The 15,979-nt window shown below is 40.0% G+C and overlaps 1 protein-coding gene across 2 annotated transcripts in view; it reads right to left on the bottom strand.

The window, feature by feature from the left end:
• Nucleotides 1-6,533: 6,533 nt before the first annotated feature.
• The window catches only part of LOC121295558 (uncharacterized protein C16orf96), a 46,737-nt gene continuing 37,291 nt past the window's right edge, over nucleotides 6,534-15,979 (bottom strand). For both annotated transcript variants that reach the window (XM_041220338.1, XM_041220339.1), the window contains 2 exons: nucleotides 12,604-12,714; nucleotides 6,534-9,463 (listed from right to left, as the gene is read on the bottom strand). In XM_041220338.1, the coding sequence (XP_041076272.1) occupies nucleotides 9,261-9,463; nucleotides 12,604-12,714 (314 nt within the window). In that variant the 3' untranslated portion in view covers nucleotides 6,534-9,260. The remainder of the gene's footprint in view (nucleotides 9,464-12,603; nucleotides 12,715-15,979) is intronic.

The raw sequence follows: 15,979 nt of genomic DNA, 5'->3' as shown, positions 1-15,979 counted from the left end.
GGGGGGAGGTAGGCCGGGAGGCCGGAGTGGGTTTTATTTATGTTTTGTTCACTGTGAGACTGTTCTGGAGTTGTTATTATCAGCAGTTACTCTGCCATGTTTGATTCATGTAGGAAAGTGTTTAGCCAGGGTCATGTGTGTAATCATTCTGTTCTGGGGGTGAGGGGGTGGGGGTACTTGTAAACACTGACAGGCTGTGCACTATGAAGAGCTGCTTTTGTTGTGTGATCTACACAGCGACAGGTGCCCAGGCTGTTAGTGTAAAAAAGAGGTTACTGTGTCTCTCAGCCTTATGAGTTCCCTCTCTGCAGTCAGTTCTGCCGTTGATGTGTCTGCCTTTTGTAGCTTCAATGTACATTATCAATGTGCAGTGTTTGTCTGTCTGTCTATATGTCAGTCAGTCTGCAACTTTTTCAACATTACACTGATGTGTATACTTGACTAGCTCTCTGCACTACCACTGTAGTGCCAGTGTCTGTCTGTATAACCATTGTAGTGTCACTGTCTGTTTGAATTACCATTGAAGTGCTACTGTCTGTCTACATTGCCACTGAAATGCAACTGTCTGTTTGTATTGATTGCCATTACAGTGCCCTTGTCTGTCTGCATTGCCACTGCAGATCATTTGGTTCCCCTTGTCACATCAAACAGTGACTTCACAAAGTAAGGCTGGTTTGGACGTGTTCAGACTTCATATCTCTGCTGTAACTGAATGTGAGAACTGATCGATGGCATGGGGTTTCTGTCATTATATTATGTCTCTGTAAAAGGTATCTTGCTTGTGGGTGCGTGCATTCGCTGCCAAGTGACAGGCAGGAGATCGAGACAGAGGTTGAAGTTGGCACGCCCAAAAACTAGGAGGGAGATTGGGCACCCCTGCTTTATGGAGAGCTACCATCTCCAAACTAATCTTAATGTATCAACACAAACCCAGTTTTGGCTTCTTCTTTTGGCTCTGATCCCGGTTCACCATCACGCCGATCGGAGGAGTTCAGTCTCTATGTTTGGGTAGAGTGGACGATATTCAGCCCATTGTCCTTGGCTTTGCAGCAGCTCCGAGGTGAACAAACAGGACCTATTTATACCTGACGCCGTACTAGAACACACCTTCCTGCTGATTATCCTGCCGGCAATCACACACAGCAGGCAGGCTCTCCCAGGAGCGTCAGGTACTTCATTAATCATTTATAACAAACGCAATACTATTTACAATATACACACAAAACCCGCTCTTCATGTGCATGGCTCCTGCCCTGCTACAGTCTCCTACAACCTTCAACACCCAGAGGTGAAGCACACCATTAACTTCACAATTACACAGCAGAATGCAGGAACACACATGCATACTAGCTTATGTACTGGTGCCCAATATATTTTAGTTTTTGGGGGGGTTTTTTGTTTTGTTTTTACCGGTGAAACCAGATAAATTTTATGAAGACCCATTTATTAAATCTCAGAGAATGCACCAAATGTATTATAACCAATAAAATACACCCAAACTGCACTAGAAGGTTATAATTCAAAAGGTTTGCTCTTGTGGTTTTATGTACCGAGATCCCCTTGAATGGGATTGCAGCCTTATCTGCCATCTGAATGTATTTTTATGAGTATTATCAGCAGTTTGATAATAATTATTTCTGCTGAAAACCACAGCTAAGGGAATTGTGTAAAGTTTTTGTTCTGTGGGTTTTTTTGCTCTTTTTTTATCTGAATGGGTAGAGTGACACACCTTTCCTGCCTAGCTGTTCTCAGAAACAGCATTGTTTTCTGTTTCTTGTAAAGAGGAAACAAAACTGCCTTAAACCTAAAAGGAGTTTGATCTTGTCAGGCATGAACGAGTGTGATCCTCTCGCATAACCAATTCAGAAAGTAAATATGACTTCGGTATGCAAATAATTTAGCCCCAGCTGTGCCATAGATAGTTATTTCATGTGGTTATGTTCTCTGTACCCACAATTGTCTTCCCAGGTAATTTTCATTGGCAATGTAGTGACTCTGTACAAGGGGCAACACAAGTTTAGCGAGTGGGACAAACACCCAACAGAAATTCTGCATGTAGAATTCTGTAAAAGTGCAGAGAAATAGATCAAATCTTGCCTACCATTCAGTCCCTGGTCTGTCTCAAACAGAGACTGACGATAATGCCTCGTTGTGTGTTGGATTAGTTATACTAATCCAGTTGTGATTTGAACACAGGCCTCAAAAAATCCTGATCTTCTTTCTGTAAACATCAAGTTACTCAATTAATGAGAATTCTATAGTTCTGTAGAAACTTACACAAAGTCACCAATTATAAAACAAACAGGATGACTTTTGGAATATATGTTTTGCAGTGGTTTTGAAAAATTAGTAAAGCTGACTCTGCACTTGGAAAAATCTTTTTAAAATTATCTTTAGCTATAACAGAGCTGGTATTCATAACCTCCTACTGCTGAAATCGCTAGGCAGGCTTGTGTCCCTACATTTAAAACCAACCTTGAGGAATGTACATATTGGCCTACAAAACAACTTGCTTTCTGACAAGGGGTAAGCAGAGAAGACTATGGAGGACAGTAGTAAACAGTGTTACACTGAAGAGGGTTGCAGGACAGACCTAGTGAAAACAAACCAAGCTAAGCACACACTACCTCACACTGTTGAAATATTACATCAGGAGATACAATATACTGCACAGTAATTCCATCAGTCAAGAGTCATAAATAAAACAGTACCATAACTAGTTGGGTGGGCTGATTCTTGGGTACTGTTTTTAGTTACTTCTACGGCGCTTGTCTCCCAGTATAAGCACACCGCAGCTGAGACAGGTTTGAATTCAAGATGCAGGAGTAAAGATGTTTATGACACTCTGCATTAATATACCCTAGCATGGTACATTGTGATGGTGACATTTATAAAGACCACATAGTAAACTAGTCTTTCTCATTAGCCCTTTTCTAAATTTCTCATATACAACCCCATTTACTTTTACATAAAAGAACGTTCATTTTGCATATGCATACTGTTCATTTCAATTAGACATGACTCAGAAAACTATACAACTGAAGAGCAGCTCCTGAGCTCAGATGAAAGCATCTTAACATGCTGTAGATTTATCAAAAATAAAACCAAAAAACAATATTTGCAATAGACAGCTCTGAATGATTATGTCAGGATCCTCAAAGGCTAAGCAGATAACACTGGAGTTCAGCTGCACCATGGGAGTCTGTATCTTGTTTAAAGCCTTCATCACTGATTGTTTATCTACTTATATTTCCTCCTCACAAGAAAAATAGTTTGTGGTAGGATACTTAACTAAATATTTATAACTGTAAAAAAATGTAAAGGTGGCAAATAACATCAGAATGGGTAACCATTTTGGTGAAAAAGCTTTGTCATTAAATTTGTAATGAATCAAAAAAAAAAAAAAAAACTCCTCACATTCTGTGTGGAAATATTTATCCTGACCTCAAACTGAAAGCAGAAAGTCTTCACTGTTGCTATCCTGAGAATAATGTTTAACTGGGCTGTTTGACAGATGACCCACTTGTGTTTACCCCACTCTCTTACCCAACATCCTGGCAGCCACGTCATGTTGAAAGCCTGTGGTTTTCTCTTGTATCAGTAAGAACACAGCATGCATTTTCATGACAACAGCGAGAGCCAATCACAGGCCAGCTGCAATCAGGCAGGGCGGGACTATATCCATTGAGGCTTTCTGTTTATTACTCTTCAAAAGGAATGAGTCAGGAAAGAGCAATATTAGTAAATAAATAAAGCCACTGCTGCTTGCCTAGTGTCCGGCTTTGTAAACCAGGATTATGAAAATCAAACGGTGAACCCCACGAGTCTCTTTGGTGTATTTCTGTCTTTTAAAATACATATACATTGACGTTTCTGTTGTTGTAAAACTCCTAGGTAACTCTACATTGTGTCTCTAATTACTGTGTATTTCCATAGTAGTTACTTAGCAAATACATGTGCAGTTACACATAACTGTAATGTTATTATGCATAGTTACAATATACTAACGTGTATATGTAAGTACACAATTGTATCAGAAAAGAAACAGGGATATGGATAGGGTTAGGGTTAATCTGCATAATAACATTGTAATTATGGGGGTAAATGCACAGTAATTAGACACTTAATGTAAAGTGTTACCAACTCCTATCTTACTCTGGGGGTCAGGGTACTATAAATGTTATTTTTTTAATTAGGGTATTTCTGTCTTTTAAAAAAAAAGATTAATGGTCCTAAACATGTTTTAATGAAAGTACAGTATGGTCACATCAACAATGATTCACAAACTTGGCAGCTGCACGAAACTTTGCTGTGGTGTAAGGTTACCAGACATCCCAGGAAAACTGGGATCGTCGCAGCTTTCACCCTTAGTAAAAGCGTGAGATCGTCTCGGCTTTGTTATTGTATGCAAAACAAAACTGTATCAGTGTGGTCAGCAAGTTAACAGCAAATTTATTAATTAGCACCATTCAAAAATAAAATGAACAATCTTATAGATTATTTGTTTAATAAAACAATTATGTGCATATCGCATGTTTAAATAGTGATAGCTGATCTATGTTTTCTAGTCTGGCTTTTTGTACATTTAACATGTTTAGATGAGAATAAAACCAAAACGATGATCTGTAAAAAATACACCCAGTGCTTCATTTTTAAATTATGAATGTGTTATTCTATACTGGGATTTTCAGCTTCAGGGTTGCCAGTGAATTGAAGAACAAAAAAAAAGTGAGTTTTGCATTCTGGAAATCTGGTAACCCAACTGTGGTGTAACATCTTTGGCTTGTCTGGAAGTCTTTAGACGGACGGTCTCTGCATTGGCCTTGACTTGCACACCGGAAAACCAAGTCCACGCATTCATCAACGCTGTGTGTGTTTCCATCTGCTATCCCTGTTTTTTTTTTTTTTTTTTTACAGAAATGTATGCACAGAATGATTCATAAATAACTATTGAGTTGCTTTGTGATGTGACTGGTCATTTCTAAGCACTGCGCATGTAGTACTTCTCAGGGTTGCTTACATATGCAGTTTTTGTGGAATGAGAAGTGTATTTAGTATTGTAAAAAGAATACGGTAGCAAATGGAGCAATAACAGAGCTTCTCGTACAATGTGTGCTTGCGGTACTCACAAGAACATTTCGTTTTTGGTAGAAGAGGAAACTGTGGCTAAACTGAAGCGATAGCAGTGGGACACTAGCCTTTTCAACACCAGATTAGCATATTTCTAATAACACAACCACAGAACCTCCTCGCACATATATACAAAGCAACGTCTTCTACCCTGTTAGATTAGAAAACTCAGCTCAGTCTGGGACAGACTAAGTGTGCCTACGTGTTTTAAGAAGCCATTTTATTCAAGGCATGACTCTTTTACAGCTTCACAGCGCTGCAATATATTAGTTGTTTGTTATCCTAATACTGTGTTTTCTATCATTCTCTCTTTTGCTTAGGCCATTGTTTACTAATTCCTCTTTCAGCTACCGATAGGACAGTGAGCTGGTTTGAAAAGTGACCACATGTCCTCTCTGCAGCTGTCAGTACAGATTTACATCTGCCACCATGGCTGAAATACTCAGTTAGAGCTGTCAGTATCAGGGAGTGTTGCTCCAAGCAGCTCAGTTACTGTATGCAATGTAAACATATCTGTGAGGGTGCCTCTGGGGATAATAAGTTTGTTTTAATAAATATTAATGGTGGCGGTCAGGTGTAATGGCATTGAATTGGCACACACTGTGGTGTATTAGAGGGACGCTCATTCAGTTTTGTTATTTATTAAACTTTCATCGTGGCTTGGAGTTTATTCTTCCTGCTTCAGCACTCTCTCCCATCAACACTTTTTAAACTGTTTGTCCTGAAGTACTCTTTTTACTTTCACAAATGTGCAGGTCTGTGGGATGAACTTGTAAATGCTTTTCAAGACATGCGGTGCTGTCTTAAATTCTGATTGGCACTGAGAGAGACAGGCAGGGAGGCAGTCTGATTGCAACCCCCCGGGCGAGGCTGATAATGAGGTGCAGGTTGGGGAGGAGGGGGTAAATAAATAGCATGGTGCAGACAGCAAAGAGAGGTGGGTATAAATGTGCCTGGCTTGAATACCATTGCTCACTACCACTGTTTGAAGGTTGTCTCATGTGAGTCACCTCCTTTGTCCAGTCTGCTTGACTTTTCTGTAGAACTATCACATTCAGTGTATTTAGAGTTCCCATAGCTTTACATTCAAAAATGACATTTTGAAATGTGGGTTTGAAACAGCAGAGCTGCACTGCAAGGTGTTAGTATAGAAATTATGCTGTGATGATACACGGTGATGATGGTATAATAAGTCAAATGAAACCCTTGCGCCTCTCCTGGTATAAACAAAAGAGAAAGCTGGCACACAGCTTTATAATGTGAGTTGAAAAGTATGCAGGACTCTACATTAAAGGAAAACACACACGTGACATAATTGGGTAAAATATTTATTAAGCAAATAAATAAATTCAATTAAATAAAAGTGCAGCAAAATCTTTTTTTTTTTTTTGTCAGAAAGCAAAGTGCAATCCAAACAAAACTAAACTACAGCATGTTTGTTGTTTTACTCCCACGAGTTTGAATGTTTTTTTAATTCACCACCCCTCGCTGATGCTAAGGCAGGGTTTCAAGTGTTCAAGACAGAGGGTGTAATACACACATATCACAACAACCCACACCGACATGGCTGATTAGGAGAAACTTTACAATATCATGTGTACAGCGCTGTCCCTTCAAATTGTTTAAAGTACCTGGGGGTGAAGAGAACAGTTTAAAACAAAGCCTAAAGTGTGGACCAGCCCTGGCTTCATCCTCATAAAGTATGTTACTCACAATGAAAGCCAGATGGTGATCCATTAAAAAGCAAGCTTTACTAAGAATGGTATAAAATTGTAATTGCTGTATTTTGTATCAAATTCACTGCTAGCTGCTAGTGTATAAATGTGAAGGAAGTGTGAAGAGTTTGCGGTCTTAAGGTTACCCATCTTCCCCTTTGCAGATTAAAGGAGTGCTGTGTGTTTAAATATATTTTTCGTACCTCTCAACAGCAGTATCAAGGATCCCTGTTTTCTTGTGTTTAAGATCTTTTGGTCGGCTGCTTGTTTTCATATTTCATGCAGCAGCATGATATAGCAAACTGAAGTATGAAGTATGAAATACTAAATTGTAAATACTAAATTCAACAGAAAATTCAGCAGAAAAGGGACAGCAGTGATAATAATTACAAGCCCTATAAGAGATTAGCAAAACTGATCTTAAAACTATGGTTAGCACTCCTTTGAGTGAATGTACAAATGCCCAAAGACAAACTGACTAACCCAGGAAGGAAGTCTGTTTTGTGAAAATGTTAATTGCTCTACCCCCTAAACCTTTAATTAGTGGAGCAAAGTCTCCCACTGCTCTCACCCGGGGGGAGTCTCCACGCTGCCATTGTGTTACAGTATAAACTTTGGAAACTCGAAGGGGGCTGTTTGGATATTTAAAAGAAAATGTAAGCATAACACAAAGTATTAATGTTTGAAAATTATTTTAAGTGTTAAAAGAGCTCCACACAGTTAGCATGCAGAGGAAGTTTAGGGGTTTATTTTAAACAGTTAAAGATCTAAATACAGCCTCTTTCACTTTGTAACAGGGTGTGTATTCTGAGCCAGTGGGTCAACAGAGCCCCTGAATTCCTCCTCACACAGCAATATATTTGCTTACTTTCAGCATCATAACAATCAGCTTCAGTGACACCAGTGAATGTAAAAAGCAATGCTAAAAAGGCTTTAAAATCAATTTACCTTCTCTCTTATTAACATAAGCAACCTGCCAGCCACCCTTGAAAGCAGTACTACTTAGTTTTAAAAAGCATGTCTTTCCACTTATCAGCATTTAGCATTGGGCCTCCTTGTGTTGGTTTTTTTCATGATAGACTCGTTTTCTCTCCCTTCTCTGGCAGCATTGTTCTATGTTTTAAATGACAGTTTTGACTCTGTTGCTATTGCGGTGCTGTGTGAGGGAGTGTCCTTCTGTATCCAGGCAGATGCAGCAGGGAATAAAGCGTAAAGCATTGCTGTATTATTTGATTGAATTTGTGTTAATAAGAGGTAAGACCAATCATTTCAGTCCTCTCAAAAGCCCTACTGTGTATGATCTAGAAATGAAATTCACAAAGTGATGCGGTCCTGCAGATCCAGAAAATGTACATGTACAATAGCACCTGATCTAATACTCTCCTGACTCCCCTCCTGAGGTACAAAGCTGACTGACTTTGGACAGCAACTGGAACTTATACAGATATTACAGGTTTATTATTCCCAGAATAGACTAAATCCTGACGTCGTCAGTTAGGACCGGGGTGAGATTTTGTTCTGATTTCAGACTGCTTTCAGTAAATGCGGTCAACATGTCCTCATAGACTCCAAAAGCTCCCGCACCCCCTCACTATACACTGCTTTCACATCCGTCCTGGTAGAGGTCTGTACCTCCCATTCATCAATGCTTTCCTGAGTGTTTTATCAAGCCCTGTTAAAAGGAAAAGGGCTAAAAATATACAGGCCTGTAAAGATGTGGGGCAAATTAAGAAACTATTGAGCAAATTAACATTCACTCTAAGTACTAGACAACCTAAATTTCTCTTGTGCTGGAACTTACTAACTAATAATAATAATAATAATAATAATAATAATAATAATAATAATAGAGAAATCATGTGCACCCACATCCAATTTCTTTTTTGCTTGGGGAGATATTTGTGAGTGCTTGTTGCTATGGATACCCACTCTACCTGTACATTCATTAAGAAGGGGCTTCAGATTGGATAAGACATGGCCGCTATAGATTCATCAGCTAATAAGCTTATACAATTTTGCTCTCTGTTTGGCTTGAAACCATGTCATATGACAGCAGTGCACAACACTGGCCCTTGAAACCCATTCCAGTCCAGGTCTTTTCTCCAAACACGTCCCGCCAAGAGTCAGATAACTCATTTAGGACATGATTGGAATGGAGACATTTTGCCTGTCTGAGTTTAAAGTTTCAGTTCACTACTGTTCTGAAGCAGTATGTTGCTGGTCTTCAAGCTGAACTGTTGTATTAACACAGGGGGCCAATGGCTCACCTTCTCAATATCCCTGCATTCTAGAGTTCAGAAATGAAGGAATGAGTGTAGGTTTCTACCATGGCAGCGTGAGTTTATTATAACTTGGAATTGTGTGTGTGCTGCAGTGTGTGTTGATTGTGCACAGTGAGCTGTGGGGAGTGCAGTATCACAGTGTTGTCACCGGCTCCTCCTGTCCTGACTGATTCATGTCTATCCTAAGCTGCAGGGTCTCCAGACCTCGAGGATGCTCGTCGACACCCGCCATCGGGGACGTTGGCGGCGTGGGCGTGGGGGGCGTGGCCTGGGGGGGGCCATCAGGCATCCAGCCCAGCGATGACACGGGGCGCTCCCTCAATAAGCGAACTGAGGCTAGGACACAGGAGAGAGCAGACAGACTAACATGATGAGGGCTGTCTAAGAGCCAGCTGTTAACACTCAAATGATGGTAGATAGCAACATCACTCTATACATCTTACTGGTTTTGTAGTTCTGCTAGCCACATAGGTCTCAAGTGTACAGTGTTGAAAGAAACACATTTTTCATTTTAAAACATGATATCTGGTACTATTTTAAGTTAAAGGTAGTTCTCAGTTTCTATGCCTTATTCTTAGATGTCAGTTACACTTCCTATGTTGTTTCACCTCAGCAGTGTCTTCTGGGTCATGCTACTGGCTGAAAAAATGTCAGTCATAAGAGGAAGCAGCTAGTAATTAATGACACCAAGTGAATGAAATGACCAAGCAAGTGCATCATTAACTGAAAGCACGGCTGATAAACAGAGATTTCTGTAGAACTATACATCTTGTTTTAAAATAAAAATACATGTTTACTATAACATGTGTTTCTTTCAAAACCGCATATTTCAGAGCTAGAAACAAGTTGAAGAGCACAACGGGTAAGATTCATGGGATTATTTTCTTAGCTACAATCAAGTGCTAAACAATTTTTATAAGCCACTGTTTTTACCTCTTATTAGACCTTTTCGGCTCTTTGTTTGCATTTCACAATTTCCAGACATTTCAAAGACAAGACAGTTTGTGTTCAAACCTTAAATGCCTATTAAAGACACTGGGGCAAACTTGGACCCCCACTTTAATTTCAGTAAGAACTAGCAGCCCCAATTGTGACTACAGTGCTATAGTTCAAACAGGTAGAAGAGAACAGCAGTAACAAGGGTTTGTGCATTTTTTCACTGTCAGTCTCTCCTCGTATATCCATGAGTTGTATGTGATGTCAGAGTTTAGAGTTGTCCAGAAAAAAAAATTTGAATGGGCAAAAAAAATGGGCTATTTGAGGCAATAACCTAGTAGTTTTCCTCCATACTAACTATGCTGGAGTAACTACTGTCATTATCAATGTGGACAAGAGCAATAGTGTCATTCTCAGCTGGAGTGCAATAAATGAGGGGTAAAGGGAGATGCATTTATTTGCATGGCTCTTCATTTCAAAAGATCCCAGTATGGTAATAACAAGCCATGTGAAAAGCTTGCTTATCTATGTAGTCTGTCTGTCTGGAGAAAGGAGGGTAAAAAGCATTGCACAGAATCAGCACATTTCTCTACAGTTAGCTAACCCCGAGCAGAGAGCAGGGAAAAGGAAGGTGGCTGCCAAAATAAATTTGCCTTCATTTATTTAATTCAATTCTTTATATAGGAGTTGACTCACTGAGACTAAACATTTAGTTTGCAAGGGTGATGCACTGCCTCAACACCACGATGGAGCCTTTAATGAAGCCTAACAAAGACAAAACAGCTTAGTCTCCTACAGAAATGTGCTGACAGATGATGCACTGGATACAGGTGAGCGCCCACTGTGGTACAGACTCACTCCACCTATAAGGAGGATCTCATTGGATGAAAAACAGCTGCTTTTAAATTTATGGTCAAATAAACTGTGCTGGAATGTGGCTGGTAGAGTTACTGCATGAAGGACTTCCTCCACTTTGTCCCAACTTCCACTGTTGCCAGTAAGATGTGCTGCTTCCCCTTATCCAGTTTTCAATCCCTAAGCTGTTGAACAGAGTTTCCATTTGCTTCATGTTGTAAACAACAGATCACAGCATTATCACTGCAAAGGCCTAATAAAGGTGAACGAGGCTCTATCTCATGTTTTGTGTGCTGGAAACAACCAACCTTGAGGCAATCTGAGAGGATGCTAAGGAATGCTATTGGAGACTGAGACAGTGTGGCATGCATCACCAGAGTCAGTGCTCTCTTTCTCTGACTAGCACCCTTTCCACCCTTACTGTTAGAGACTTTATACATCCCTGTTTTGTGTTTAAAGCAGCACTGGGCAAAAACCAGGTGTTGATGGTTTCTGTCATTTGGGCCACTTCCCTGAGATCTCCCTGATATCATTCTGTTTTCCCATGATTGTTGCTGAATAGATGCACACCACTCTCACGCAGCTTATTTAGGTCTAGTGGATCACATGACACTGGAAATTTTACTTACACATGATAAAATCTCCATCTAGCTCATAACTGTATGTATAACAGAGACAATTGCATTTGATGTGTATTGGGACCTACTGGAACAGCTTGAGCATAATGAACTAAACACAGGGATTGTTTTGTGTGTTCTGGTTTTCTAACCAAAGTCCCCTGAGGCACAGATCCTTTCAGCATGAACATGTATTGCACCATGACTCAGAATCCTTCACCCGTCATACTTTAATAAAAGGACAGTTTGTTTTCATTATTATTGAGAGAAAGAAAAGCGTGTGCTGACCACAGCTTGATTTTAAGGAATGGCTTGAGTAGAGGGAAACACTAAAGCACTAAATGACCTCTTCTGAGCAACCTTACCACTGGCCCCACTCACACTGTGTTGAAAACCTATTGTTTTGTGGCTTGTGTTTTATTACTTTTGTTCAGGATAAATCTAAGTGAATTAAAGAGCACATTGGTATGGGTGAGAGATGTGTTAACTAATGTATAATTCTTCTTGTTTAGATTCACTTTGTATCATGTTTCTGTTTCAGTCATCACATCTTGGTGAAGGTTTAAAACTCATAATACCCATGTCTCACCTCCAAGTGCATCAGAATGTGATGCGTGAGCCAGAAAAGTGAATCGAAACAACAAGGAGATACAAGAGTTCAGATACTCTAGCCTGCTCTTAAGGTACATATTCCAATAATGAATCTGCTGCTTAATAGTACCTAACCACTTCCAGTGTAAAAACTATTGACCTACAGAACAGGAAGTAAGTAGGTACCAGGAATCTATGGTTTAAACTTTGATCTATCTATTGCATTGTATTTACATTCTGCACATAGTCCCAGTTCCAGTTTAGAAAACAAAACAAGCAAAGACCAAAAGATCACTGAACGGATTCATGCAATAGATCCTTACTAAATGCAAACGATTAGGAAGGTAGCTGGCACCAGCATAGCAGTTCACCTTGCTTGTTTAAAGCACTGCCTGTGTTTCACCATGTTTCCTTCCCCATGCTTCCCTGTGCCTCCCCTGCACTCCCTGCTCTTTGATTTGCTTCAGGGTCACTTACCTGATCGGCTGCGTGGTATTCTGGCACTCTGGGGGCGGACGGGAGCCCCAGTCATGGACTCATAGCCGGACAGATTTTGGCATGTGGCCCGGCTCAGTTTATGTTGGTTGGCTGCAAAGAAAATGAACAAAAAGAAGAATTAGGAAATAATTCAGTTTATAGGCTTAATTTAAAAATACCATTACCAGCAAGGTACAAAAAAAGAACATTATATTACAAAATGTATCAGCACTTCAGTTGTTAATATATAGAGAATAATGCATGGGGTACTGCATGCTATGATAATTGAACGCCTACCCTTGGGTGAGATGATACATAAATCCGAGGGCAAAGCATCCCACTCTGAGGGTGGGCATTCAATTGTCATTTATCAAACATTGCTGCATGCAGCGTTTTTTATAATCTCTGGTGAGTAATTTTTTCCTGCCAGAGTTCTGAAGTTCTGTTGCTTGTTGTGGAATTCCTTTTAGTCTGACAGCTCAGGCTTGGGTCGCGCTCTGTTGCTGGTGTTAATGAGCATGTGTTTCAGTAATAACCAACTGGTTAATACAGGAAATATCAACTGGATAAGCCCATTGTAAAAATTGATTACCAGTTATTATACAAGAAGTAAATCACACCCAGCTGTGCATATGTGACATCTAGTGCCTTGTCGCTGGTTCATGAGTGCATATGTGCCTTTATGGAAGCAACAGAAGAAGCGTTGCTAAGCGACTAATTTAGCAGAAGGGCTTGTCAGGCGCTGAGCTGATCAGAAGGTCCAGATTAGCTAGGGGGCATGCCTGGAGAATCTGTGTGTGTGCTACAGCTCAGGGTGACTGCACTGCCATGATACACAAACGAATACTACCTGTGTGTCATGTTATTTCTGTCGGAAGACTACGGATTTGGGAGCTGAAGCTTCCAAGCCAACACCAACACCCAGAGCACCTGCACTGCCGCAGCACAACCACCTGTTCCAGGACCGAGGACGTCCGCTCCACAGGAACTACTACTGCGGAACCATTGTACTCCATGACGGTGCTCTTGGAGGCATGGCCCAGCCGAGGCAGCCAGGAAGAGGTCGGAGTCGACCAGAGGATGGCGGGACTACATTAGGTCAGTTTAGGGGATGTTGATACGAAACAAGTATAGAGGTTTCGTAGACAAGTAGGTTCCTGGAGCAAGAAGTTCCTTGTAGTGGGACTAGCGCTCGCCTTGTGTGGCAAACTTTTATTTTTGGCTTTTTTTTGTTTTGCTTTCTTTAATAAATGTGACACCAGGACTACCATTGCTGGTACCCTAGTGTCAGCATTTGTGTTGAATTAAGTCTGCGCGCCTGTGTGGCATGTCAACACCCACTGCTCTGTGTCTACCTCACTATTATCCAGTGATAACCCACGTATGTAACATCACCCTCTTACATCATAATAAGGCTGTAATTCCTTCAAGGGCTAGCTTGGGTCACCTGAACCCTGAGGCTGTATGTACAGCAGGATGTACTTTATCTGATACAATCAGATGTAAAAGATTTGATGAATTTCTCTAATTTCTCCTTTTCCTATTGTATTAAATTGGTACACCACTCAAAGTTATTTTATTGATGCAGCATTTTCTTTAGTTCGAATACTTTCTTTCACCCTTCTCACAAATCAAAATTAAATTAAAAAACTAATTGTGATCTTCATATTTTGTCATTTGGTTTGTACATCTGAGGCGAAGTCAGTAAAGGCTTTTGTGTTTATTAACTTCAGGTGGCACAGCCTTAAGATCCTACAGGGGTCACCCACAACTGGAAATAATAAGACTCTAAACTCCTGCAGTCTACACTAGTGTAAGTGTTTGATGGCTACCTCTAATCCAGGTCAGGTCTACAAGCAAATAAAGAGAGCAAGAGAAAAGATGTTTTTGTACTGTATATCTCTTGGCTAGTTACAGTGCACATTCAAAACCTGAACTAGCAACCAAGCATAAACAGAGTCATACTGGAAAAAGTCAACTTGCTTTGTTGTAAACCTCTCCCAACACCCGCATCTTATCTATCTTAACAGCAGGCCATTTGATTAGCTTGTTTACATAAGAAGATGAAAAACCCTTGCAATGCACTTCCCTGAAGGGTATTCCAATCCATGTGGGAGGAACAAGCTCAAGGGCAGAGAGAGAGAGCACATATGATCATGCTAAGAGCATTGCAAAATAAAATAAGCAGCCTCTGATGAAGCAAGACACACTGCTTAGAGGCAAAGCACTGATCTGACTCAAGCAATAGCACAATTAATAACAAACAGCCCATTGGGACTTGAGAAAATATTTACCAGTTTACTATCTACGATCATCTCCCCAATATCACATCTTCTTATTTTGACTTGAGTTCCCTCTTGTACCAACTTTTCCAATTGTCACATCTTTATTTTATGTTATTAATTTTTTTACTTTTCTTCTCCTTTCCTTTTTTGCCTACATGACCAGCTAGCCACTCGCACAACTGCAAGCTTAATGCCCCTAAAGGTATTGAGAAAGACGTCTGCTCAAAGCGTTTACCAGTTTCTGTCAGTTTTTCTAAATTCAACTCTATTGGGTGTTCATTGATTAGTTAATAATAATCTACTGCATTTCTAAACTCAACACATAACACAGCAAATTAACAATGTTTGTAAGTTTACTGACTGTGTTTTGAAATCTGAAGTGACTTTTCAAGGCTGTAAGGCCAGTGAACAATAACTTATAAATAGACTAAAGCTCATTGTTTTGTTTAAGAGTCAAGGGCGCCTATTTATCAAATGGGAATCCGCGACTGTCCCATTCAGAAGCATGCATACTGTACAGTATTTATAAACAGAGAAAGCTATTCGGGGATTCAAGCACACTCATGATCATTAGTGCGAGCCAACTGGCACTGCAAGATAAGCTTACATTCTTTATTTTGTTAGGGATCTGCAGCGACTATACTTCCTTGAAATATAAGATGATGTACTTCCATTATTTTATTAATAACACTGCTGCTGAAATGCTAATAGTCATGTTATTGTTTCTTTGAATGGTAGATTTGTTTTTAACCTAAGGAATATGTCTAATAACCTAATATATATCTATCTCTAGATTGCTCAGAAAACGCTAATTTTTGCTTACTGTGCTGCTGTCATTTTCAACATTTACAAACACGCTTCAAAGACAGCTTATGTAGGGTAAAACACCATATGGGTATTAATGGGAGGGAGTTGGAGGGTTTGAATTCAAACTCAGATTTAGAAACATAGAGGTTTACTAACACCAATTCATTTAAACTGGTTTGTTACAACACTGTTCTAAATGACTAAAACACATTAAACTTAAAGCACTTCCTAGTTCAATTATAATGTTGTTATAGAGCAGCTAGCCAGGACCGGAGCTGTCTACC

This window comes from Polyodon spathula, chromosome 20 (assembly GCF_017654505.1).
Source record: "Polyodon spathula isolate WHYD16114869_AA chromosome 20, ASM1765450v1, whole genome shotgun sequence".
Taxonomy (NCBI): domain Eukaryota; kingdom Metazoa; phylum Chordata; class Actinopteri; order Acipenseriformes; family Polyodontidae; genus Polyodon; species Polyodon spathula.
Note: the sequence above shows the minus strand (reverse complement) of the source record. Positions and strands in the feature narration are given on the sequence as shown.